We start from the raw sequence: 25,546 nt of genomic DNA on the forward strand, positions 1-25,546 counted from the left end.
TAACACAAATAACCTCACAGCGGTATGCAGAAGAGCATCTCTGAACACACAACACTTCAAACCTCTTAAGTGGACAGCCTTCAGCAGCATGGGACCAATAAGTCTAAAATGTAAGTCGTATAAATACCTAATAAAGTGCTCACCGAGCGTATATATTTTTTATTTTACTCTTAATTAAAGAGTCACCCGAGAAGAACTCGCACAGAGAAGCCAGAGAAGTCAGCTTTTAAAAATGAACTGTTTTCTTTTTTTAATGAGAGTGGCTTTAATTCGATGAGGAATGTGGGAGGTTATTAAGTTGACTGAAAGCCGCGGACAGATAAGTCTCCTGTGTCCCGTAGTGTCACAGAGGGGTCACAAAAAGAGAGTTTTTTCCCGTAAGCCACCGGCGGGACCCTCCACAGATGTCCAGCCGACCGTAAAAGGGCCCTCTGTCACCGAAGACGACTGAGAGCGAAAAGAAACGCGCCCGTTCCTGCTCCCGCTCCCCGCTGAGCTCCCCCCCGATCGTCATCAGTACCGCCGTAGCGGCTAAACGCGCGGAATGGAAGCGCGCAGCTAACACACAATACGCCGCGGTGTCAAATCAACTCACAGATCAGCGGATCAGTGGGATTACACCGGGCGTTTGTGTACGCGCGCGTCGTTTCCTTGGCGAGGGAGATATAATCCGATCGATGCCGATAAAAGATAATGAAAATCAGGAGAAATTAGATGTCGTTTTATTTACGTCTCCTCGGCCTTGTGAGCGGCGGGTATTGGTTGGTTCGGCAACCCGTCTGCACTCTCTACGTCCACGTAGCTGAGAGACAGAGCTGGGCAGCTGCATGTTGTTTTGTTCAGTGGACTGCATTTGTATGGCTCTTTTTATCCAAAGCTCTTTGCAATTGATGCCTCTCATTCACCCGTTCACACGGACACACGCACCAATGGGAACTGGCTTCCATGCAGGGACCCACTCAGTTTCGTTGAGAGCGGTTGGAGGTTAGGTGTCTTGCTCAAGCACGCTTCGACACACCCAGGGCCTCCTCAGCTAATGTCGCCCCACTGAGATAAAGCTTTGTTGCATTAATGTCTGACTGTGTACAGTCAGTGCCCCTACCCTTTATGACAGAATTGCTGTAGGCATATTGGTCACACTTTACAATAAGGTTACATGAATTGGCATTAACTAATGTTGTTCACAAACTACTACTGATAAGTTAATCTGTACAGGTCAGTTAGTGTATTTGTACATCATTAATTCATGTTAACAACTACATAATTAATTCATGCTAAGAAGTAACTGACATATTTTTAACATGGTATTTATAGATTAGCAAAGCATATATTTAACTTATAATTAGTTAAACATTATCAAATACATGAACTGACTTTTTCATTCCAATATGAATTATCAATAACTAATGTAGTTGTTAACCTGAATTAAGGATATACAAATACATTGACACGACAGATTAACTTCTCAGGAGTGCTACATTAGCTCATGCCAGTTGTAAACAGCCGCATTGTGAAGTGTAACCGACGGACGCCCGTGGAGAGTTCGCCTGCTCCAGAAGCCCAACCCGTTTCATGGGCTTAGCGCTTAGCGGCCTCAGAGGCTGAAGGAGGGCTTAGCCTCCCTCCCGCTAATGCTCCCCGAGACCAGGGGAGACCATCAGGACGGCCGGCGGAAGGGACGGGCTTAGGGTTCGAGCCTGCCGGGGGGCTTTGAGGAGAGGAGCTGAGGCACGCCGGCCAAGATTCCCGCCGATTCCCCGCCGCGCGGTTAGTTCCGTCCCCGTAGGCCCGGCGGGATTCGAACCCCCCCCGCCGGCGCAGCGAGACACGGCCGCGTCCCTCAGACCGCTGTGCGGCGCGCGGCGGAGTCCGACGAGCGTTGAATAACAACCCCCGGAAACAGCCGGAACATTCCAACGTATTCATGGGATATTTCTCACGGGTCCCTGCCATATCAAGCCCGCATGCGGTCGCTGTCATCTTTTGCATCTTCAATATGTTTTGTTTCATTGTATATTTTATTTGTATTTTTTTTTAACAGATAAGATTTTGAGGCAGAATTTTATTTTTCTGTCCTGAGCAGAAATATATGCCCCTGCATTCTCAACCAGATAAACAATCTGGTATCTGTCGGTTGCAGGGTACAGAAGCAAATAAAATAATGCAAATGTGTTCAGGCGTAAATATGGTATTCCGTTTTTTTTTTGTTGCGGAAAGGCAGAAATCGCACAAGGGCCACCATGGGGGGGGGGTGGGGGGTAGGACTGTTCCAGGGTCAGTGTGTCCTAGCCACAGAAACTCAAGTCTTCTGTATTTAACCCAGTTCTGTGAAGATGAAGGGGTCCTAGCACCTGTGGGTGAGAAGGGGGGGGGGGGCAGGATATTGGCAGGGTGATAGGGGGGACACCGGTTGTCGCCGTGACGATGTGGAATCGGCTGAACACAGCCCGCTCCGTGGGGTGTCCTGTCAGGGCTCCCCCCCTACACGCTCAGCTGCGAGCAGATGTGCTCGTATTTATAGACGACATGCTAATTGGCTTCACCCAATTAAGCACACAAGTGAGTGTGGGTGAGTAGTGTGACACGGTCGACTCGGGTAGCGGGCGGGCTCGCGAAAACGTGCTTACACCCCCCCCCTCTCCCCCTTTCCCCAGGTACATCTACAGCTCTCTTCCCTCTCTCCCCCCTCCTCCTCCTCTATCCTGGAGATACTGGGACATTATATTTGTTTATGTTTACCATCTCTTATGCTGATAGCAACATTATCTCTCTTGCTTTCTTTTTCTCTTTATTTCTCTTTCTCTTTCTCTCACTCTCTCTTTCGCTCTCACACCCTCTTTATTTCTCTCTTACACTTTCTCTCATTCTCTCTCTTTCTCTCTCATTCTCTCTTTCTTTCTCTCTCACTCTCTCTTTATTTCTGTTTCCCCCTCACTCTCCACCTCTGTCTCCATAAGCAGTGCAGTATTCACACCATCTCTCCCAATTTGTCTTTATGTCTCTCTCCCCAGCCACTCCCTGCCCCCTAGTGTACTAAACCAGAGCAGCTCCCTCCGCACCGATCAGAGTGTGTTTTGGGCAGTCCCTTGTCAGGAGGGCTGGCTACTCGTTCAAAGAGAGAGGGTGGGAGGGGCTAAGAGCGAGCACAAGAGAAACTCGCTCTTACGGCCCAGTGAGATGACATTGTGGGTAAAAACTAAAAGTGTGTTGAGTTCCCCACGGCTCCCCCCTGGCCCCCCTCCCCGTTCCTCGGACCGGTTGGCACAGCGCGGGGCTGGGCTGGGCAGCTGCCGTTCCCACGCCGCGTGGCGTCTGGGCCCTCGTGGGCGTGCCCGCTCTGCCAGTCCCGCGTCCCGCGGCGACCTCATTATTCCGCCCGTCCGCCAGAGCCCCGCCCGCTGGCCGGACGAAAAAGAAGCTTCCGGGGGGTACCATCCACCACCCGTCCGCCAAATTACAGCCCCCGCGAAAACAACTCGCGCTTTTACCGCGAGGTCCCCGCAAACTTCACACGGCGCAGATGAGGAGCGGGGGCCGCTGCAGGACCGCCGCGATTTTAAAAAACGTTCACGGTGACGGGGCCCGCTAAATTCCGTGAGATTAGTCCTTAAAATTCAAAGCTGGGGAAATGGAAAAACAAGAGCGTACACACCCACAGGCGCACACACACACACGCGCACACACACCCTACGGGGGGAAAAACATTCACACTGTGCGTCGCTGAAGCCCTCTCAGGCGGGTGGTATGCAGAGGCACGTTCATTGGGCGAAGGGAGAGGGCTCGGGAGGAAGGTGAGTCGGTGCGTTTTTTTGGGGCCTGGGGGTGTGGTCTGGGCAGGGGGCGGGAGAGGGGGTTTGCCAAGCTGCCAATCACGGCAGGGTGACATTCCTGAGGGGCAGGACGATCACGTCACGGGTCACCCACCTCCAGCCGAGCGGAAACCCTCTCCCAGAGACGGGGATTAGAGATTAGCGCATCTCCCCCCGACTCCATGCTGTACATCCCCAACTTCAAACAGGGCAGGGGCACAGAACAAGGATGCAACTGACACATAATCATTCTCTTCATTTCACTCAAATGTGATTTGTGAACCAAGTAATTGAACTGTTCTAGCTGGCTTACTTGGTGCATGCAGTGCTCACTTTGAGGGTGCATTGAGCACACATAAAAGGATACAATAACAAACTCAATTGCTTTTGTTGATTTGTTGTGCCTGACGAACATCAGTGAACATTAATAGGGACAATAAGATGTGTTTATTTATTTTTATAATGATTTATTTATTTATTATAAAACAAAAAATGGATTCTTTGTTATTTATAGCAGAACTATTGATGGCATTTCTGTCCGCGTTCTCAAGCGCACCTTTAGTGAGCTCACTCACTCACTCACTCACTCACTTACTCACTCTCTCAACACGCACACACACACGCACATACACACACACACACACACACACTTAATCCAAAGCTGGCGACTGACGGATGAGGGGTCAGGTCCATTAGGACCACAGTGAGCGTGACAGTTGGACGTAGCCGGGCGGAGGGAGGCAGGGAGCGGGGGGAGACAGGGCGGGCCTCAGGGGGGTGGGGTGCGGGGGGAAGTGTTCTGCCAACTTCCACCGGCAATGTCAGCAAGCCCCCTCCAAAGCGCAGAGCAAGAAGCTTCTCGTTAAGAGGATTAATCCAGAGTGGTTGGCATGGAGACTTGGACTACGGGCTGACAACCTTGCGCGTTGGGTTGAATGGATTTAGCGTTTTTTCTTCCAAGGCTCGGGAAGAGAGCAGAAGGGGTTCTCAGCAGCCGTCCGAAAGGCGATTTGGAGCGCGCGCTCTGAGAGATCGTGTCCTCTCCGCGCTCCAGCCTTGGTTATCGCAGTTCATCTCAGGCCTTCACATCTCCATCGACACTCAAGGAGGACGAGAGGCTGCCTGTCCTCTGTTTGAATAAGGAAAAGATCGTCTACTCCACTGTGGCCCTCGGAGATACATAGCTGGGACTGGCATTGGTTCATGTTTTTTTCTTTGATTTTGTTATTTTTATTCAACTATTATTTTATTAGGCAAGTTACTTCTGGTAAAAAGGGCCAAAAGAGCAACAGTAAATATAGAGATACTATAAATAATACAAGCAGGTAATGATATGAGACTCTAACATACAGTATATTTTCTCATATTTGATTTTTAACTCCTAGAAGAGTAGCTTTTTTGAGAATGTTATTTTTTTTTCTTCAAAATTCTCAGTTATTTTTCTTGAACTCAATTTCTTACCAGTGGTGAATGTTACATCAGCATCGCATATTTGTGATCTTACACCTTAAAGGGATTTTTCCCTCTGTTGTACATGACAGTTAGTATGTGTCCTGCAGACTGCTCTGAACTCCAGCTAGCCTGCTTTTCTCCGGCGCTGCGGTGCGCCTCCCGCCCGCCCGCCCGCCCTCCCGCCCCTGCCTCCGCTGTCCGACTGCGTCACGGACGCCGTCCAGGTCACGGTTCCGCTCGCCCTCTCCGCCTTCCCTTCGCTGTCCGCGTCCGCGCTTTCTGCCTCGCTCCGTTCTCTCCCCACCTCACCGGAGACCCCTTCCTGTAAACGCCTGAGGTCTATATCACATTTTTGGTGGGGTTCCCGGTACGCATTCCCCAAACGTTGTTGCCTTTCCGCCCTAAAAGAGTCAGACAGTTTCTTTCTGAAAACTCTATAGATCCGCAGCGCGAGCAGATGGGGTATTCTGGACAGGTGCCTTGTGGGTCATTGAAGGAAAGATTCTGTGAGGAGCTTTGAGAGGCACTCTGGGTATTTTACAGGCTGTTATTTTACTTGCACTGTTATGTGTGCAGATGGCAGCTCACTGCTTTCTCTGTGGAGTTGCTGATTGGGTAAATTCTTCATGGTGTACGGTCATGGTCACGTCTGCTGATCCAATTTTTGTTGTATTAATAATACTGCACATGTACTTATATTTACCCCAACCTACAGTAAGTAAGTATGCACATTATGTATGTCTGTGGGCATGTATAGTATACATTTGTATGCAACAAATATGGGCAAAAATGTTTTTACAATTAATATCTTGGTGAACAGAAGAGTTAAACATGGGACCTTTTAAAGCAAGATTGCTTTTTATTTTTATTTTTATTGCTTATAAATGATAAAAAAAGGAAAAGTTTGGGAGCCCTTTTGGATTATTCTTTGTTACTAAGGCCCAGACCCTGGTGATTTACTTGTCAGGGCTTCAATGAGTCAGGTGAATATAATTCCAGGGCTGAACCTTTTATTCTGAAGTAACTCCATGACTTCTAAAGTACTGCAGTGGCTGTTCTGTCTGGTATTAACAACCATGGGTTCCCCTAAACAGTTGTCCAAGGATGTCAGAATGAAAATGGTTCATTTCGGCGAAAGCTACAAAAAATCTCCCAACTGCCTATTTCCACTGTCAGAATTATGATAAGAAAATGGAAGATAAATGGAACAGTTGAAGCCAAGGCAAGGTCAGGAAAAGAGTAGCAAACACAGGTCTACCTGTTCGCAGGACAGCCTATGCCCACTGAACAGAAAAAAAACATTATTTCCAACATGCTTGTATTGAACACATTTCACATTCAGCCAATCAATTTAACAGAACATCAATTTAAATACATACTATTCGTTGCAGTTCAAGGTGTTTTTTGCGATGTGTTTATCTCGATTGTTCATATCTGTAATGGTGTTTGAGTCCGTTTCCAGTCTCCACCTGCTGAACTATTCTGAGGCTTTGGCAGCTCTGAGCTGATCTCAGCCCCAGGTTTGGGGGGGGGGGGGGGGGGGGGTGCACACCCTGCAGTGTGTTCACTGGCAGAGGAACAATGACAATAGGCTGGAGCAGGTACCACCCCCCCCCCCCCCCCCCCCCCAAACCAGGGAGAGATAATAACAAAAGCACTTCCCCCAGCCTGCCTCTGCGCTGGCAACCAAACCTGGCGCATATCCCTCTGTGCAGACAATATGCTTCACCTGGAGCAAGAGAGCGAGAGAGAGAGAGAGAGAGAGAGAGAGAGAGAGAGAGAGAGAGAGAGATAAATAGATGGATAGATAGATAGAGATAGATAGACAGATTGATAGATACAGACAGACAGACAGATAGATAAATAGATAGAGACAGACAGACTGATTGATAGATAGATAGATAGATAGATAGATAGATAGATAGATATAGATTAATGGTGGATATAGATTTCCACTCTCTCCACATTCTGACCATTGTTATCAACAAACCTATTGTTTTCAGACCAACCAGTGTCCTCTTTTGTAGCGAGCTCCAAGAGAAAATGTGATTCAGCATATTAAAGCTAATTACTCTAATAAGGTACGTTGTTCTTTACATATAAGGGGCCATTAAGACGAGCAACTAGAGGGTTGGAGAGACAGAAAGCTCACCTTTTTCCGAACTGAAAAATTGCTCAATAATATATATGCTGTATGTACTATAGAGAGAAGGTTCAGCCTTTGTCAGCTCCACTTTCAACTGCCATCTTATTCTGGATCAAAAAAAATAAAAACTGAAGTGCATTACAGGTTGTTACCTTGATTCCTAATTTGACACCCTTGGCAAAACTGCAAGGCAGCTTTCACACTTCTTTTTTTTTTTACATGATCTGATTAACCTACGTTCCTGAGAAACTTTACATTCATGAGGAGAGCAAAGGAAAGAATGAAGAGAGTGAGCAGAGAGAGAGGGAGAGAGAGTGAAAGAGGGAGGAAGAGCGAGAGAGAGAGAGAGACCAAGAGAGGGAGGGAGAAAGAGAGACTTTCGACTTGTGACGTCCTTTAATGAACATTTCACTCAACAAACAAATGTACCCACCACACCTATATGTTAAAAAACATATATCCCACCCCTCCTACCCAACACATACCTACCGCCCACCACACAACCCACTGACCTTTAAATAGAGAGAGAGAGAGAGAGAGAGAGAGAGAGAGATGACAAAGACAGAGTGACTCTGCGAGGGACATAGATGGAGGGTGTGAGGGGTGAAATAGAGCAACCGCCGGAGAATGTGGAAAAACCTCTCTGTGATAAAGGGCTGGCTTCTTTTTCCATTACCTTCTGTACAGTGTTTTAATTTTCTAAATGCGAACACACACTCTGTCTTCTCAGAGCCGCGCTAACGCTAGCTATCTCCTCTCTGCTTGCTGGGAGTCACCTCAGGACAACAACCGGAAACCCTAACTGTGCCTTGGAACCGTGGAATTGTCTTTGTACCTGTGTGTGTGTGTGTGTGTGTGTGTGTGTGTGGCGGTGGGTGGGTAGGGTCGGGTTTTAGGGGTTGGCTGCCCCTTCTTGAGATAGCTAGATTCTTGTCTCTTGGGTCATAGTTTCAACTTGTAGTAAATTAGCTATCGGTTAGCAGTGAGCGTGTTTCTGAGTAATGAGATCGGAAAGAGCTTTTTATCCCTCATGCTAATCACAGTAGAACCTCTGAGACACAAAGGTGTTGGTAGCAGTGGACTTTTAGAAGTGAACCCCAGTGTAAAATCCAGCTTGAAATTATCAGCTACCGGCCGTTTCAAAACATGGCTTCAACTGGTCAAACCATGTTGAGAGCTAGTCAGCCAGCTGTTTCAAAACCTGACTTGAGCTGTTTTTCGTCAGCAGGAAAATGTTTGAACCTTGTAAGAAATGTCAAAATGCACCATTTCTAAAAATCGGGTCTCATTATTGGTCTCATTATAGCTGCCTTGTTTAGCAGTCTTTTTAGCATTAGCATTAGCTCTGTGCTTTATTTTGATAGTGACTCATGCTAATGGTCACCTTGCCAGTGATGAAAAAGAACGCAATAAGGTATGATTGCGTATGCGGCCCCCAGCTTTAGACCTTTGGTTCAGTTGACCAGTCAATCCTGACTCTGAAGTTCATATTTGTGAGGTTCCACTGAAGTGACAGACAAAGAGGAACAGAAGCTTTGAAGGATCGCTTCCAAGAGCCCAAACCAGGAGGGACACAACGGCGAGTTACAAAAAAAATAAAAAGGACACAAGTCCGTCACCTTTCATGCCGTCACCATCACAAACAAACGCATGTGACACTTTTATTCTCCTCTTGAAAGACAGCATGTGAAAAATGGTGCATATGAAATTCTTATTATCCTGATATTGACAGACAGCGGGAATTATTTACCGAGGATGTGAATTCTTATTTATATATATATATTTTTTTCTCCGGTTAAACAACAAAAAGGATGGAAATTTACGAGATGTAATTCATCATCTCGGCCCGATCGCGAACTTCCCGAGAACACAATGTTTGAAGAATAAGCCAACGGGGTGTCTTGTGAGATTAAAAACCTTGCATATGTGAAAATGGAATTTCTGCAGTCCCATATCCTCAGCAGTTCCTTGTGCTCGGAGAAAAAAAAAAAGGAAGGGGGGGATTTTACGGCCGGGCTCTCTGTAGAAATCCTCAACGGAAACCCACCTGGAGATGTGGCACAGCGATATGGGATCGCCGCGGAAACGACGCCGGACCGAGGAGGAGGCTTTCAGAACTTTTTTTTAGAAAAGGCGCAGACGTTATTGAGCTGCGCTTGTGCGCTTGTCCATTGACGGCCGCTAATGGGTTTTTGATAAGGGATGCTTCTCCCACTGCCTTTAATATCCATTTCAGGAAGCGGCCAATGAATGCTCCGGCTGCCATTCATCAGCGTCTGTGACGATACCTCTGCTCTCAAACACAACCCGGCCTACCGTCTGTGTGTCTTCACCCGCAAATATCAACCGCCTACACGGTCCACACCATCCTCTGACAAACTCGACTACCTCGTGCAAACAGACAGGCTGTACCCTGCAACTATAATGTCTACGCCGCCCTCACATATCTGACGGCTGCACACTCTGCAGTGTAAATGATCAAATAATCTGCGTGCCTTCATAGATAATAGTCCTCCAAAAAGCTGTTGTTTGAATGAGTGAGAATTATTGACCATTTGATTCTGTTTGAAAGGACGAATTAAAAAAATGATAGACCGATGTAATAAATATGATGGATTCGTGCATATGGGTTTGCAGCTTTGTGATAATTTATCGGTCCACTAAAGTGTCAGGTGTCATCCCTCTGCCTCCCATCTGTTAATTAGGATTACTGTAAAATGTGAAATTTATAACTTCAAATGGCTTTTCCAGGCCAGCGTATGCATCGGCGTAGAATCCAACAAGGCTCTTCATGAATAAATAATACGAGATAGAATTTGGAATAAAACTGGAATTCTCAATCGCTGTTGAATCGTTTTTTTTTTTGTGGAGGATTTAATTTGAGTGATTACCCCTGATGAAACTCACAAGATGGCTGTGGCGTGCTCTCCCGCATGCTACTGTATAAAAGGACCCACACAAACACATGGACGTCTCCAACACAAGGCCTCTGTCCTGATTTTTAATCAGTCATCTCATGATATCATTAACTCAATTTTCAGTTATAGACCATTTCAAGTGAGACATTATCTGAAATAATCGTGATTTATGCTGGAGCTGCTGCCCTCTATTAACTGGTTATTTAGTATGAAGACTTCTTTTAGTAATTTAAGCGAATCGTTAGGAATCTAGTATTTTGTATTTTGCATATAACATACAGCTTTCGGCTAAACAGTTTCAACTCGCTTGTCCAGTTTAAAGTGGAATACTTCGAAGAATGAGTAAAAGGTTAAACAATACCTACTTTAAAGAGTGATTAAAAGGTTAAACTACAGCGACTTTAAAGGATGACTTTCACAGGCCGAGAGGCTTCGTTCCATCCCGTCCTGTCCTGGGCTTAATTTAGCTCCGTGGTGAGCAGAGCCATGTTGTGCCAGGATAAACCCGGTGCCAGCGTCACCGTGGAGACCCAGGTCAGCGGGGTCGACCGGCCCGCCCTGGCAGGGGCGGCGGCGTGCGATTAAGGAGCCGTGTGTTAGGAGCGAACGCAGGCACCCCCGTCTGGAGGTAACCTTTGCCCGGGCGCTCAGAACAGGCCCGAGCTGAACACCTATTCGGGCAGGGAGGCTCATTAACCCAGATGCTTGGATGGGGGTGTGGGGTTTTGGGGGAGCTGTGCTCCCTGACAGCTGTGGAGGATGCGGAGGGGAGCAGGCTCGTAAAGGCCCGGTCTCACTGTGATTATATAAAGCAGATTGTCCGTGACCCCCCCTCTTCACCTCCCCTATGTTTTGCACCTCATTAGCGCCACCCCCTCCTCCCCCCCACCCTGTAGTCGCATGCCACTCCCAGTACCCAGCGGGATATCGTGTGTCTGGATACGGTACAGGAACACCTACCACAGCAGCCGTGCTGGTGGCGGTTACTTTTAGAAGGCTGTCCTTCAGTTCTTCCGGGACGTTAAACCGAGACTTTGACCCAGACCCTCATTAAGAACAGAGGGTAACGCGCAAACCCATGGGTGCGGTCGCTTACCCCCCCCCCCCACCCCCCACACACCCAAAAAAAAACAGCGAGCGATGCGTTTATCACCTTCACGAGTGGCTAACAGAAACGTGTACATTAAAGCACGTTCCCCAGTGAGTGACTGAGGCACTGACAGCGTCACGTTGTCAGGGTAGGGGACTGGGCAAGGTGTCCTGTTCATCACGCTCACGACACGGACGTCTCACAGTGAGGCCAGCCCGGGATTGGTCGCCTGCCTCCCTCCTGTGGGTCACATGACCTCCACGCAGCTTGAGTCGATTTGTACGCCGGTGGTTCAGCACTAGTGTTGCTTTACTGCTGTTTCCCGGCATTACTGAGTACGTTTTATTGCATTATTAAGTACTTTTTTCGGCATTACTGAGTACGCTTTACTGTATTACTAGGTACATTTTGCTGCATTACTGAGTACGTTTTGCTGCATTACTGAGTACGTTTTGCTGCATTACATTATTGGCATTTGGCAGAGTACGTTTATTGAGTACGTTTTGCTGCATTACTGAGTACGTTTTGCTGAATTACTGAGTACGTTTTGCTGCATTACTGAGTACGTTTTGCTGCATTACATTATTGGCATTTGGCAGAGTACGTTTACTGAGTACGTTTTGCTGCATTACTGAGTACGTTTTGTTGCATTACTGAGTACGTTTTGATGCATTACTGAGTACGTTTTGCTGAATTACTGAGTACGTTTTGCTGAATTACTGAGTACGCTTTGTTGCATTACTGAGTACGTTTTGATGCATTACTGAGTATGTTTTGCTGCATTACTGAGTATGTTTTATTGCATTGCTGAGTATGTCTTACTGCATTGCAGTGTCAGAGTGGAAGGGTGTTACAGTTTTGCAGCATTACACCATGACAACCGTACTTTAAGTTGCCAGGATACAAGGTTCTGTGTTGAGCGTGAGAATCCAGGATATTAAGGAAAGGAAACTCTGGTAACACAGTATAACAAGGGTCATGTTTGTATAATAATAATAATAATAATAATAATAATAATAATAATAATTGTAATAAAAATATTTTGCTCCTTTTAAAAATAGCGTTTTATCCGAGGGCAAGAGAAAATACCTCAGCGTCCACCAATATGTCGCCTCCACCAGTGATGTACGGCAGCCATTTTGTGCCAGAAAAGTCGTCACACAACAGCTGAAGAGGAGAGTGGGGATTTATTGGGCCAGTAAAACTAAGGCATGATTAGATGTCCAGATTTGGAGAGCTTGATTGTCAGCTTGGCCAGAACACCTGGTGATAAGTGGCGTGGGATCTTTAATGATGACAGTGAGGCAGACCCTCTTAAAAAAAACTCTCATCAGAAGACCACAGAGAGATGGCAGCTCTGTGAAATGCCTGGATCATTTCTGTCCTTGGTTTTTCATTCAGTCACTGATTGCATACATTTTTCCCTTCATATTTTTTACTTTAAGGCATTTCTGTTCCGTTTTTGCATTTTTCCTTTTTTTTTGGATTTTTTATTTATTTTAATTTTTTTCTTAGAGATATCTTTGCATGGAGTGTCTTGCGATCCGTTGTGTGAGTGGTAAGCCGTGTCTATCCTCTTGTAGGTGCTGTTTCGGGCGCTGACCAAGAGAAGGGAGCCGGCCAAAAAAGACTGCCTTAAAAAAACGTTTTTTGGTCTTTTTTTTATATGCTCATAATTTTGATCCGAGCGCAATCGCTTCCTCTCAGCTGCAATTCGAAGGACCTTTCTTTTGCCACACTCTGCCTGTGGTCTGTTCAGCATTTCTGCTTCATGTTTGTCCAATATAAGCCAGTGCTACACCATTTTGTTGTGGAATTTAAAACAAAAAAACAAAAAAAAAAAACCTTTTTACAAAAAAAAATGCTTGTGAAGACAGTTTCAAATGAAACAAAATGGTCGCCGCGGCGTCTTTTCCGAAGACGACTCCTACGCTCGCGGCTCCATTTTTTCTTTCTTCCGAAGCACATTTTTCTCGAGACGCTCCCCCCCCCCGCAGTGGACTGCTCCGCCTTTTTCATGCGGACATAATTGCGTTTCTGACGGATCCTTTTCTGACTGGATTATCTGTCTTTTACGACTTTTTGGTGTGGTTTTTTCTTGGGCTTCTTGTGGCTGTTTCTCGTTGGGCGAGTTGGTGCCGGTTGGAGGAAGATGGCCTTGCTGGAGTAGGACTTTGCGGTGGACCCTGTGTTGTGTTTTTGCTCTCGTTTGAGTTGTTCAGTGGAGAGGACTACCCTGAGTGACAGGCTATATAATCAGCAGTTGTTGGCAGGTAGGTTACATTCCCTCTCTTGGCCGAGAGCCCCGTGTCTTCACAACCAGGGAGAAGAGTAGTATTGATCACTTAATAATGTTCTCTAACCTTAGAAAGAATTGTGCAATGGTTAGTCTCTTTCTCCGCTTCTTACTTATTTCTCCCTTGAATAAACCCACTGGCTCAGAACGGTCCGGGGCGTTTGAACCAAATCGTCTTCTCCTTTTCTTCAAAGGGTTTCTTAGCGAGGAGAATTGAAGTGAAAATTGTTTTCAAACAGAAACCTTATTGTGGCGAAGATTTCGCTCAAGGAGCAAAACAACAGTTAAGAACAGAAATCTAAGATACTGGGCCTCAGTTGAAGACTCTGTTGTAGAAAGGCGTAGTGACAGAATAACTGCTTCTCTATTTCTCGGAAGTGACAATTACATTGTTTTAGTCGGTAAAGAAAATAGGCTGGATTTAAGAATTGTTAGAATAGTAAAAAAAATTATAACTACCAATTAGACTTAGACATTGCACATCCTTCAAAAGAGAATTTGTATTTATGTACTTAATTTAGGGCATATTCCTAAGTAAATATACGGTATGTTTATGAAACAGGGGTGATGCTGGGATGGTTTCACCCACCAGATGAATTGCAATCAGGTGTCTTTTCTCTTTGTTTGTCTGAGTAAATACGATCCTATCTTTACACTGGGCTGCTGCTGGTGTGCTGTGAACCATGTATCCTTATACTAGTGAGAGATGTACATATGCCTATGTGGAAGTCCAAAGCAGGTACCTGTGAATGTAATTTGTACTCAGTCATTTTTATGATAATAAAGAGAGATGTAAAACAACACATATTTTTGTACATCTTATTTACTATTTAACCCTCCCATCCACCCCATTGCCTTGCAGAATATTGCTCTTACGAGTGTTGAATGACTAATGTCTCTGCAGTGCAGCATAAGTGTGTGTGTATGTGTGTGTGTGCGCTAAGAGTGAGTGGAGATAGCGGTGACAGACAGGTGTGGAGCACATATCCCTGTAACCATGGTTATGCATAATGGGTCCATCAGTGATTGTGAGCGACGGTTTGGCTCCTTTTGATGACATCACGCACAGGCGACGTCGTGTGAGCGCAGCAGAAATGAGACGGAACTGCTCTGCCCAGATTGCCCACTGCCAGGCAACCCCCAGCCTTACACTCACCCCAAGAGTGGGCTGTGCTGTCAGCCGTCCGTTTCTGTGACGCTCAGAGGTTAAAGGTCACCCTTAACTCGAGCCCTGGCTCAAACGCAGAGCCTCCCCGTGGGACAGGCCGTCATTTTTGGGATTTTCACAGGGGCAGTGAGTGCGCAGAGAGGTCTGTCACAGAAGAGGTTGTGAGGGAGGGGGGGGGGACGGGGGACGGGGGATGGGGGACTCTTGCGCATGAACTCTGGCATAGCGGGACTGTCTCAATGTGTCAGCCATGGTCACAGTATCAGGACTTCACAGCAGGGAGTGAATGAATGTGTGTGTGTGTGTGTGTGTGTGTGTGTGAGAGAGAGAGTGGGGGGCTGAATGATGGCTTTAATCAGTCTGCGGGCGGGCACCGTGGAGTGTAAACGCCGTACAGTGGATCCAGGTGAGAGGAAGCGACAGCAGCTTTGTTCAATTACAGACAGCGGCTCGGAGAAGAGAATAGATCCATTAGGAGTTAAGTGCTCCCCTGCACGTAATGAGAGAGTTTAAACCGTGTCCGCCCTGTACTCGCTCATTAGAAACTGCACTGTAACGCAGACTGGGCTAAGTGCTGCGAACAGTCTGCCACTCACTCCACAAACAGTCCGTCCCAACGGCGGCTGAGCCGCGCTGAAGACGCAGTGCGGGGGAAACCGCTCGACTCCACTGCGCTTCCACTGCAATCAGTCCAATTCACTCGTAATTGCCTTTGACAAGAAACGCCAAGCGATGTTTGGACCTTCTAGCTGTCGCTGGTAAGCAAAATACGAGATTTGTTTAACGGTGGGAAAAAAAAATATTTCACTATCAATATCTGAGACTCGCTGAAACCACTTCCCCTTTCTCCTCAGACGGAAAAACACACGGTCTAAAATAAATAGGATCTTTTGTATGTATATATTAAAAAAATGAAAATCCGGGTAATTTGCATAAATCTGTGTTGAATGTGAGGATGTGACATTTCTATTGAGCAGTGAAAAGGAAGAGTACAATTATTTTTTCAGCTTTGCTTTGGCAAATGGTATTTAAAAACCTCAAAATAACATTAGCTGACAGTTTGCTAGTTTAATCTTTTTGAGAGGGGGGAGTGGCGAGGGGGGAGTGGGGGGGGGGGGGTGTTTGTGTGGGCGTCTGTACAGAATCAGTACAGCAATTCTCTCTCTCTGTAATATTGCCGAGGTGTGTGTGTGTGTGTGTGTGTGTGTGTGTGTAAACAGGAAATGGTCTCCTACCCAGTGCACTCTATTTTCTCTGCGACATACTCAGGCTTGTGCCTTAATGAGCATGTCTGAAAAAGGGAATGTTACTGGCTTGCCATGTATCTGTGTGTGGGTGTGTGTGTGCGTGTATATGTAGGGGTATATGTGTGTGTGTGTGTGCTTATGTTTGTGCGCATACGTGCGTGTGCGTATTGCATTTGTGTGTGTGTATCGGTGTGTGTGTGCATGTATGCGTGTGTTTCTGTGTGTATGTGACTTACAGTACAGGGGTAATGGAGTACTCAGATGTTGGGAGAAGGCTTCGCTTGTATATGCTTTGCTGTACTGCACAATAGCTGCAGTGCCCCCGGTAGATTCAGTCTTGGGGAATAGCCAGGGTAAGAGAGGCTGTTGCTCATAGTGACCCCTAACTGCAGACTTAATCACGGCTCGGGAAGAGAGGAGCCAGCGGGGAGACCGGGGGCATGTGGGGAGAGAGAGACAGGGCAGCGCTGGGCCTGGGTGTGACCGTGCTCCAGTGCTGCCATATAAATCTATCTGTGAGTGTTCATGAATGCCAGGGATATAAATCTATCTGTGAGTGTTCATGAATGCCAGGGATAGAAATCTATCTGTGAGTGTTCATGAATGCCAGGGATATAAATCTATCTGTGAGTGTTCATGAATGCCAGGGATATAAATCTATCTGTGAGTGTTCATGAATGCCAGGGATATAAATCTATCTGTGAGTGTTCATGAATGCCAGGGATATAAATCTATCTGTGAGTGTTCATGAATGCCAGGGATATAAATCTATATGTGAGTGTTCATGAATGCCAGGGATATAAATCTATCTGTGAGTGTTCATGAATGCCAGGGATATAAATCTATCTGTGAGTGTTCATGAATGCCACAGATAGAAATGTATCTGTGAGTGTTCATTCATGAATGCCAGGGATAGAAATGTGTCTGTGAGTGTTGAGAAATGCCACAGATATAAATGTATCTGGGAGTGCTCATATATGGTAGGGATATAAATTAATCGGTGAGTACTCATATATGGCAGGGATAGAAATCTATCTGTGAGTGTTCATAAATGCCAGGCAGAGATTTTTCAGCTCCCACCATCCCAGTGCTAATCACATTTCAGTTTCAAGGCCTGACAAGCTGCAGCACTGTGTATCTCTCTCTGTCTCGCTCTCTCTTACACATGCACACACACACACACACGCGCACACACACACACACACACACACTGTTTCTCCCTCCCTCTCACTCTTTCTCACACACACATACACACGCAAACTGTTTCTCTCTCACTATGCTTCTCTCTGTCTCTATCCCCATCTTTCTCCATCTCGCTCTTTCTGACACATGCACACACACATATGCACTGTTTCTCCCTCACTCTCTCTCTCAGTCACTCATTCTCACACACACATACACACACAAAATTTTTCTCTCACTGTGTCTCTCTACCTCTCTGTTCTTGGGTGTTCACACATGTGTGTGTGTGTGCGTGTGTGTGTGTGTCTGTGTGTGTGCGAGCGTACATGTGCGTGAAGAGGTTCTGGTTTTCTGGGAGCACCAGCTCAGTGCCAGTGCGACTGTGTGAACTCAGACAGATGGCTACTTGTTATCAGAACTGATTACAGGGGCTTCTGCCAGCATCTCCCTGAACTCTGTCTCTTTCACACACAAGCTCACATGTACACACACACACACATGTTCATCCCATGCACACACATTCACACACACAAAAACACTAACCTAAAAAAAGACATAAAAAAGAGATAAAACAAAGTACACACAGCACATACACAAACGTACGGGTTTACAGAGAGGCGTATGCTCTCCCACACACCATGCACTCACATATATACCCTCTGTGTCTATCCTAAGGGACAGCTCCCCCCTCCACCCCCTCCCAAAAAAGGAAAAGCCTGCTGCAGGGCCTTAATTAGGCGTCTGCGAACATGCCTGGAAAATGAGCTGTTTCTCAATCCCATTAGGAGGGTGTTTAGTGTGCTGTTTGTATGGTCGTGGTCCCCGCAAGCTGGCGTCCACATCCCAAATTAACCAGGGCAAACAGAGGGTTCTCATTAGACTGTGGGCCCCGGTGCCAAGTGTGCGGGGCTGTCGTCTGCTACCCACAGAATACAGAGCGGCAGGATAATCTCCACACATGTATGACTCCTCGTGTACAGGACAAGAGGGGCCGTGTGTTTGTTGTGGGGTAATCTGCTCTCATTACCCAGTCAAGCCTATCGCTCGCATTGTGTGCTCTACGGATTAGCCGACTAACCCCCCCACCCCCCACCCCCCCCGCACCCCCCCACCCCTTCGCCATCAACAACCGTACTGTATTTTGTTTTACTGCAAAGCAGGTTGGGGGGAAGTATATTAGTGCCATAAAAACGCTGGCCTTTGAGTTGCCGGGGACGAGGAGTACAGTAATTCACCGGGGCCTCTGGTCCGGTGTTAGCGGCATCACGGAATGGAATTCCAAATGAGAGCCGTCACCTTTCCCTGCCTGTGCTTTATAGCTGCTCCCTTCAATTAACCTCCCGCCGCAGTCCTCGCAAAGCAGCACTCATCAGCCTGCGCCCACAGCACAAGTGGGGACCTCGTAATGACACGCGCACACACAGACCTGCTCCGGTCCTCACAACATCACTAACATCAGAGCTGCACTTAGAGCAGACACACACACACACACAGACCTGCTCCGGTCCTCACAACATCACTAACATCAGACCTGCACTTAGAGCAGACACAAACACACACACACACACACACACACAGACCTGCTGCGGTCCTCACAACATCACTAACATCAGAGCTGCACTTAGAGCAGACACACACACACACACACACACACTCACAGACCTGCTCCGGTCCTCACAACATCACTAACATCAGACCTGCACTTAGAGCAGACACACACACAGACACACATACACATGCATACACACACAAAAACCTTCCTCTTCGGTCCTTACTAGGTTATTGTCATCAGAGCTGCATCAGGAGATACACATGCATACATACACACACACACACACACACACACACACACACAAAACACAGTGTGTATTTGTGTTTATTAAAGTTTCAGAAGTATTTGTCTGCTTCCCGAAACAGTATGCCAGGGATCTTAGTCAGCTTGGGGGCCTGGTTTCAGTGGAGGGGGAACGCATTTCGTCTTTTCAGCGTGGAGGAGAAGAATGTTTCTCCAGCGCTAAGCTATTGCGCTGCAGGGCAGCCATTCCTCCACACATCAGGAGACGAGTCTAACCAACAAACCGCTAACAAGAGCCCGGTTCCCTTCTGCGTTACCGTTAACACGCTGTCTGTTGTGCGCGGTGTAGCCGGATCGCCAGTCTCGACCCGCGTCTCCGACGGGAACGCGACCCTCCCGCGGTCGGACGCGTGGCCCCGGGGCCGATCTGTTTCTGCCCCAGTTAGGCGGCTCAAACGGGCGAGGAGGAGAGGCCCCTGGGTTCTGCGCACGGCGCGAGGCTGCAGGATCAGTAGCATTTTAAAACCGGTGCGGTGCTCAGCAAGCTTGACGGTGCCTCTCCATCTGCTCTTTCCGTTTCGGAAAAGATTCAAGCTGCTTAGCGACCTTGCTGTTTCCATCCCCCCGCCCCGGGTGTGCTGAAGTGTCCCTGAGCAAAACACCTGACCGCCGATTGCTCCTGACGAGCTGATTGGTGTCTTTCGCGGCAGCCTTTTGCCATTTGGAATGTGAGCCTGTGCGAATGGGTGAATGAGAGGCATCGATTGTGCGTTGGCAAAAAGCGCCATATAAATTCAGTCCATTTACAGTTTATTTAACGGATGTTGTGTGTTCATAGCTGCGCCCCTCCGAAGGCCCCCACAGTCAGGAATAGTCTCAGCCATGTCACAAGAAACAGCCATTTTAAATCCTACTACTCTGCTGGAGATGCCGTGCCATGCCGTGATGGCTATGAGTGTGAGGTCATCGATAACTCCACCCCTCCCAACGATGATGCAGTCTTAGACACCCCCACCCCTCACAAAGAGATCTAGTCTTAGATAGCGCCACCTTTCAGAAAGACAATGCAGTCTTAGATACCCCTACCCTCCTCAGAGACGATGCAGTCTTAGATACCCCTACCCTCCTCAGAGACGATGCAGTCTTAGATACCCCTACCCTCCTCAGAGACGATGCAGTCTTAGATACCCCTACCCTCCTCAGAGACGATGCAGTCTTAGATACCCCTACCCTCCTCAGAGACGATGCAGTCTTAGATACCCCCACCCTTCTCAGAGACGATGCAGTCTTAGATACCCCTACCCTTCTCAGAGACGATGTAGTCTTAGATACCCCCTACCCTTCTCAGAGACGATGCAGTCTTAGACACCCCCTCCCTTCACAAAGTCTATTCGCTCAGAGGCACTGCCAGCCTTTACGCGAAATGAGCCAGGTCACACAAAGAAAGAGCTCCGCCCCTCACACAAAGAGGTCACAGGTATAGCGCCCCCCCCCTGCCTAAAGGCCGCATAAACTCCCCTCCCTGTAAGGGGGGAGGTGCATCCGGGGCGCAGCTCCGCCCAGCTGACGGTCCCCAGAGTCAGACCCTGTCCCAGAGGAGACGAGACGACTCCGCCCTTCCTCGGCTCACGCCGCGTCCCGCGACTCCAGGCTCGGAGCTGCTGCTTCCCTAATTAGCGGCACAGCGGCAGCGGAGGCTGCAGGCACCTTGGCCTTCTCGTCTCGACCAGCCCCCCACCCCCACCCCCCCCCCCTCCGCCCCACCGGCTTCGACAGTGCCGCCTTTGTGAGCGCCCATCCCCACTGTGGCCCACTTTTCGGTGGGCGAACGCCAAGGCGCTTGGCACGGGTGGATGGCTTTAAGAGAATAAGAGAGCCTCATTTGCATTTGTAATGAAGATTTTCTGGGGGGAAAAGGAGGGGAAAACTGTATGCGATGCATGTGCTTATTTACTTACTGTAGAAGCTTCATCCATTTGAAGTCCTTCCAAGATGAATGTGTTTTTGTACGAGTTTATCAGAAACTTTGTTGTTTCTTCATTTATTTGCATACTGATTGAGTGTGGGTTCTGGGCAGGGGTGGTAACGAGGTTGGGGTGATATCTACAGTAGGTGGGGACCTCGGGGAGCACAGTTTTCAAGTTTCACCCAGCTCTTTTTTCCGCTGTTCAAATGAAACCTTCCTTCCATTCCTCTGGCTGTCTTTCATTCTTTCATTTTCTCTCTGTCACTCTTTCCAGGCCATTGAAATATGGGGTCACCCGCCCCCCCTGTCTGTAGAAAAATGCTTTTCAGGAAACTTGGCCATGGTTCACACACACACACACACACACAGGCGCATGCACAGTCACTCACACACACACACACACACACGCACACACACACACACAGCTGCTGCAGTGCGAGAATTGAGAAAACATAAACAGGTAGAATATAGGTTGGTGCATTTCTTTCTTTAGTCTTGTTTTTAGGATTGCTCATTTGTGATGCAAAAGAATAAAAGCCTGGAGCCAATACACAATAAGTGGCAAAAAATAGAATTAGCTTATGTTTAATTATGAATCAAACACAATCTTTTTTTGACTTTACTGCAATAAAAAAAGTAATAATAATAACAAAAAAATAATAATAACAAGAATCGAAAGGCACCAAGTTTCTGTAAAACAGGACTTAAGAGTGTCTGTCAGCACATCCTCCATAACGCCTGCATCAGCCACAGTTGAACCCGGTGCGGGGCTGATGTTCTGGCTTTCTGAGGGCACCGTTTTCCCCTCTGATATCTGCAGGCGTTTGCATGGCGAAGGTAGATGGAAGCGCGGCAGACACGCTGCGTTCCTGCAGAGGGAACAGGGGGCAGGGACATCAGCCAGACACCTGGGAGAGCGGGATATATTTAGCCCGTGTGAAGATCACTTAAAAATGGGTGTGATCCGTTCCGTCTGGTAAGCTGGGGATATCACGCCGTGCTCCCCTGGAACCAGTCCTGCCGTACGGCCCCCTCCCTGCGCCCCGTAGCTAACAGCAGGCCCCCTGCCGAACACGCTCGCCGCAGTATGACGAACAGCCCGCGTACGCTCTTCCCATTGGCCAGTGTCACAGGGGTGGTCCGTGTTTCAGTTAAAGTGAGAGAGTGACAGGAGGATAAGCTATTCTGGGTGAAATTCTTACGCCAACTGCTCTGAGTTAGATGACATTCATATGGCTATAGCTCTGTGAATTACATTCATATGGCTAAAACTCTGTGAGTTACGTTCGTATGGCTATAGCTCTGTGAGTTACATTCATATGGCTATAGCTCTGTGAGTTACATTCATATGGCTATAGCTCTGTGAGTTACATTCATATGGCTAAAACTCTGTGAGTTACGTTCGTATGGCTATAGCTCTGTGAGTTACATTCGTATGGCTAAAGCTCTGTGAGTTACATTCATATGGCTAAAGCTCTGTGAGTTACGTTCGTATGGCTAAAGCTCTGTGAGTTACATTCGTATGGCTATAGCACTGTGAGTTACATTCATATGGCTATAGCTCTGTGAGTTACATTTATATGGCTAAAGCTCTGTGAGTTACATTCATAGGGCTAAAGCTTTGTGAGTTACATTTGTATGGCTAAAGCGCTGTGAGTTACATTCATATGGCTAAAGCTCTGTGAGTTACATTCATATGGCTAAAGGTCTGTGAGTTACATTCATATGGCTCAAGCTCTGTGAGCTATATTCATATGGCTAAAGCTCTGTGAGTTACATTCATATGGCTTTAGCTCTGTGAGTTACATTCATATGGCTAAAGCTCTGTGAGTTACGTTCGTACGGCTAAAACTCTGTGAGTTACATTCATATGGCTAAAGCTCTGTCAGTTACATTCATATGGCTAAAGCTCTGTCAGTTACATTTATATGGCTATCGCTCTGTGAGTTACATTCATATGGCTAAAGCTCTGTCAGTTACATTTATATGGCTATCGCTCTGTGAGTTACATTCATATGGCTAAAGCTCTGTGAGTTACATTCATATGGCTAAAGCTCTGTGAGTTACATCCATATGGCTTTAGCTCTGTGAGTTACATCCATATGGCTTTAGCTCTGTGAGTTACATCCATATGGCTAAAGCTCTGTGAGTTACATTCATATGGCTAAAGCTCTGTGAGTTATGTTCATACGGCTGCAGCACTGAGGTATATTCTAATGGCTGCGTTCCTGTGAGTTGCATGTTCATGGCTATGACACTATGAGTCATGTGCTGATGGCCATAACAGTCTGGTAGACATTTGTTTGTCCACACCATTGAGGTACCATGCAGGTGACAGCCATGATGCAGTGACTGGCGCCCACGACTCTGTGCTCAACAGCTGGGTGAAGTTCGCACAGTTTAAGGAGGCGAGCACCGAGAGCAGGGAAAATATGAATAATCCTAATTATGCGATAATCCCCGATGTTGCCTTAGCATTAGCACTGATGAATGGGGTTTGACCCACACTAATAGCTACAGGAACACTGCAGTGCTTTGGTCTTCTCTGCAGTGGCAATAATAGAGTGGTTAATCTGTTACCAACACTCCCCAGGGCTCAATGCTAAGTGCTGGAAACTAATGAAGCTCTCGTGCACGGGGACAGGGGAACGGAGTGAGAGAAACAGAGGAAGAGGGTGGAAGAAGGGGAGGTAGAGAGGTGCAATAAAAGAGGTAGAAAGAGATACGCCCACAGACTGAACCCCACATATTCTGGAGGTGTGTGCAAAACACGTGGAAGTTCATCGTAAATAAATACATCCCTTCCCTGAAATAAAACGTGCTTCTTGTTTCGACAGCAATGTGTAAAACACATCAATTTTCTTGCTTTTATTCTTGTGTTTGAGCCAGGCAGTGAGACATATAAAGCAGAAAGCATATGAGGCAAATATTGTGTACATCCAACGCCTAAATGATCGGCGAAAGTATGACGAAGGTCGAAACAAGATATGTGATTTTGTCTCGATGTTATTTTCTCATGAACGTAAACATAAAGAAAGGAGAAGGGGAACATGAGGGAGTCCAGCAGGCCTCCCGAGTTGCAGGATTTAGTGATGTTTTTCCCTAAATTCACAGGTGATGGGGTGTATGTCTGTATGTCAGACTCTGCTAACCTCCTCTGCTAACCTCCCAGGTGTCAGTCACAACTCTTAAGGCATGCTTTGAAGGTTTGAGGAATTCATTCCTGGACCGGGTTTGAATGATTCACTTCTGTTTCTGCATGGTCGGCCAGGATCTGTTGAAAACCAGATGAAAACTACCCCCCCCCCCCCCCCCCCTCCACACACACACACGCACACACACACACACACACACACACTCACACACCCCAGCCTGTCTCCTATGAGGGTGTCCTCTCTGTTTATTCATCACCGCGTTATTTTCGCTCCTGTTATTTATAACCTGTCAGAGACAAACTAGCCTGCTTTTGCGTAACGTCTTATTGCAGGGAAGGAGAATTGTGACAAATAGACAGATTGCAATATCATGCTTGTTTTTTTTTCGTGTTTTTTTTTCTTTTTTTGCATTTCCTCAGTATTCCCATAACGAGGTCTTGTGGTTAGGCTTTCCGATCAATCTTTTTATTTGCTCATTTGTGCGTTTGCCTTTTTCTGGAATGTTGACATCAGCGATTAAAACCGCAGTTTTTCCGTTTCCTTTCAAACACATAGACTGAACTCAATTTTGGCACCAGCATGCGCATTATTAAAACCATTCACAGAACCCCGGCCTGTTTCCTTAACATCATGACTTGGTAAACTATCATGTCATTGTACATTACGGAGCATGGAGCTATTACGATTCTCACTGCCATCTTGACTGAGTTTAATATTTATATGGCCGCAATACTTCAAAGTTTCCAGGGCGCGATGGCTTCGCTGTATCCCTTATCTCGCTGCGTCGGGTTTTATGCTTTATGGGAGAGGTTGAATTGATGGTGAGATTATTCGGCAATTCTGCTTCAAAGTGTGCAAGGGCTGTGCTGCAGCTCTGGTTCAGATTGAATAAGGGAGTCTTTTCTCATTCAAATGAACGCTCGTCACCGCCGTTAGCAAACAGACGTCGATTTCCGAGTGTGAAGCATTACCAGTACGCCGCTGTCGTCCTTGAGAAAGGTTCTGGACCGAAACTGAAGAGTGTAAAACGTGTTAAGCTATGTCACTTGGCCAGGATAATGGGACGTGCCAGGTAATTAAATGATAATATTGTGTAGCCCTGGCAGTCTGCTGAGGAATTAACATGTAAGGAACAGTCTATCAACCTTAGGATGATATATCCATACTCTTGACCAACACTGTGACATGGAACTGACGAATAGGCCCTGTTTCGGCGTGCAGTCGTGTTATATTCTTTTGCAGGTAGACGTATATTTTCTAGGTAGGCCTATATATTTGCACTTGAGAGCAAAATTTAGATGCACCATCTAAAGAGAGTGCTT

At 47.0% G+C, this 25,546-nt stretch overlaps 1 protein-coding gene across 3 annotated transcripts in view; it reads left to right on the forward strand.

The window, feature by feature from the left end:
• pcdh1b (protocadherin 1b) overlaps nucleotides 1-25,546 on the forward strand; it is a 174,447-nt gene that overhangs the window by 133,067 nt on the left and 15,834 nt on the right. Inside the window, exon 5 of one of the 3 annotated variants that reach the window (XM_061236234.1) lies at nucleotides 12,999-14,456. The exons of the other annotated variants lie outside the window; for them this stretch is intronic. Within the exon in view, the coding sequence (XP_061092218.1) occupies nucleotides 12,999-13,054 (56 nt within the window). The 3' untranslated portion in view covers nucleotides 13,055-14,456. Of the gene's footprint in view, nucleotides 1-12,998; nucleotides 14,457-25,546 lie in introns of those variants that run through there. 3 annotated transcript variants of the gene reach the window in all.

The sequence above is a fragment of the Conger conger genome, chromosome 3, assembly GCF_963514075.1.
Source record: "Conger conger chromosome 3, fConCon1.1, whole genome shotgun sequence".
Classification (NCBI taxonomy): domain Eukaryota; kingdom Metazoa; phylum Chordata; class Actinopteri; order Anguilliformes; family Congridae; genus Conger; species Conger conger.